At 49.4% G+C, this 2,462-nt stretch overlaps 1 protein-coding gene across 4 annotated transcripts in view; it reads left to right on the top strand.

The window, feature by feature from the left end:
* Positions 1 to 894: 894 nt before the first annotated feature.
* The window catches only part of CR2 (complement component (3d/Epstein Barr virus) receptor 2), a 30,893-nt gene continuing 29,325 nt past the window's right edge, over positions 895 to 2,462 (top strand). For all 4 annotated transcript variants that reach the window (XM_014532570.1, XM_014532569.1, XM_014532568.1 and 1 more), the window contains exon 1: positions 895 to 1,052. In XM_014532570.1, the coding sequence (XP_014388056.1) occupies positions 995 to 1,052 (58 nt within the window). In that variant the 5' untranslated portion in view covers positions 895 to 994. The remainder of the gene's footprint in view (positions 1,053 to 2,462) is intronic.

The following is a 2,462-nucleotide window of genomic DNA, read 5'->3' as shown; positions in this document are numbered from 1 at the left end:
TAATGTCAGGGAGGGGGCCGGGGGGGGGTGTCCCTCAGTCCAGCCTGCACCCTCTCACAATCCGGGACATCTCTCTCATAATCGGGACTGCTGGCTCCTAACCACTCACCTGCCTGCCTGATTGGCCCCTGCCACTGCGGCTTCGTCCGAAAGGTCGTTTGGCTGTCCGGTCTAATTAGCATATTACACTTTTATTATTATAGATATTATAGATATATATTCATATATATAAATATCCATATATATAACTCTATATCTATATCTATTATTCTATATCTATTCTATATCCATCCATCCATCCAAAGTGAAAGAGAATGATAAAGAAAACAGTGGAATGTTAACATTTGGAAAATTATATACATATTTTATATATATAAATGCTTTGTACCATTCTTGCAAGTTTTCTGTAGAAATTATTTCAAAATTAAAAGGACATAATAGTAGATGTTGCTGCTGTCCATAAGTTTCCTAAGTAAACTGTTGTTTCAACAGTTAGAATTATTAAAAACTTTTGAAATGAATTTCGTGGGTCCAAGCCAAAAATAAAAAATAATAATAAATGAAAGGGAAGGGAAGGGAAGGGAAGGGAAGAGAAGGGGAATGGAAGGGGAAAGGGAAGGGCAGGGGAAGGTGGATTAGATAATTGTAGATTAGGGTGATTGCTATTTCGTGAAACCTTTGTTTCAGTTCTCTGAAGGGGCAAAAGTGGATGCCCTGAGTTGCACAAAAAGTTGGAAAGCCACTGCACTGAGGGGTGGATTTGAGCTAAGGACTGACGTCCCAGTTCCTCCTTCTGCCCGCCCCGCCGGCACGGGCGTCCCGCCCCCGGGCAGCCGGCAGGTGTGCGCGCAGAGCTAGCACGTGGTGTCAGACTCTATTTAAGAGCCCACCTTCCCTCGCTTGCAGCTGCCGCCGGTTCCAGCCCTGCCCTCCCGGAGCTGCCAGAGGCTCGCGGGTCCCGGACACATCCCGCCGCCGGGGCTGCCACCGGGGCATGGGTGCCGCGGGCCTGCTCTGGGTTTCCTTGGCTCTCATCACGCCGGGGGTGCTCGGTGAGCTGGGAGGGGGAGCACGGAGGTCGGGACGCGACTGTCTGGGTCAGGGGAGGTCTCTGCGCCGCCATGCAAAGCAGAGTCCAAAGCGAGAAGGCGGGGGCAGTGCCAGACGCTTGCCTGCCTCCCGCTCGCTCTGGGGGGACCCCCGGGATCTCTTGGTCCTGAAGGTGCTCACTCTAGGTCCCTGGGGCTGGGACCGCCGGACCTGGAGACTGCACTGCAGAGGGGTAGGGGGGGCACTGTGTGATCTACCTGGGGAGGCGGTGGCGTGCACTCGGGGTGCCTCTGGCTCCCCCCGCGCCTGTCTCAGCAGGTGCTTCTCGCTCTCAGACCGGAGGTCTCAGGGCCACGCCGCACGTTCCACGCTCCACTAGGCGTGGGAGTTTCTGCAGCAGCTAAATCCGCTCCTGCCCAGTAAAAGCAGCAGGTCCTCCCGCTGCCTTCCCTGAGTAACAATAACGCCTAGTGCCCAGGCATGGTTCCCACTATGTATTTATTTATTTTTGACTTGTAACATTGGTAACGAGATCCTAGCCTTTAAACTCCTGGAGTTACTTAGGAAACGTGAGACATGAATTCAAGCTAGTTGTCCTGATGCTATTTACCTTCTGTCATGGTGAGGGTGCCAGGAGATCTCATTGAATTTTATTGGTACCACTTCCAACCCTCAAGAGTGGCATAATTTAAAGAGATGTTTTAATTTTTTTTTAAGATTAGAGTCTCCTGGAGAGAAGATAGGTCTAACTACCTCCAGGGTACAGTGAATTCCTAGTTTATTGAGACGCTCGTTGTAGGCAGACCTCAATAACTGGGTGACTTTGGGCAAGTCGTGTAGCTCCCTGATCCTCAGTTTCCTCATCTGTGAAATGATGCCAGTGATAAAACGGACTTCCGGAACTGCCCTGAGTAGCAGGTGAAAATTGGCAAATGAGAGTGAGGTGTTAGCTGTTACTACTAAATATCAGTAATAAGGCTGCACCGCATGAACCGTTCTTATGGAGCCAGCATTTAAGCTTCGCCACCTCCAGCTTAAGAGCAACCACAGAAATTGGTTCTATTACAACAGATTTTGTCTGCTTCCTGACATTTAACTTTCTCCTGACCATCAGCTCCCTTTGAATGTACCTTCACAACTTTCCCTAACCCCTCTCTGAGGCACAGTTGCAGACCTGACTTCTCAGCAGCATGGCATTCCCATTTCTAAGTTTCAAAGAGGTTATTATCAATTGAAAATCGAATTCTTCCCTAGCCCTGCCAATTCATCCTTTCTTCCAAGTAGGCCAGAGCATCCCCTCCCAGTACCAGAGTAAGACCCTCCTATCGCTCAATTCCAGACACAACCTCCTCTCTTACAGGCCACTCTGATCTCTGTCCTTACTTTTTCCAATAGTGAAAATAGAATTTTGA

The sequence above is a fragment of the Myotis brandtii genome, unplaced genomic scaffold, assembly GCF_000412655.1.
Source record: "Myotis brandtii unplaced genomic scaffold, ASM41265v1 scaffold898, whole genome shotgun sequence".
Lineage (NCBI taxonomy): Eukaryota > Metazoa > Chordata > Mammalia > Chiroptera > Vespertilionidae > Myotis > Myotis brandtii.
The sequence above is the reverse complement of the archived record's forward strand: the minus strand, read 5'-3'. Positions and strand labels throughout refer to the sequence as shown.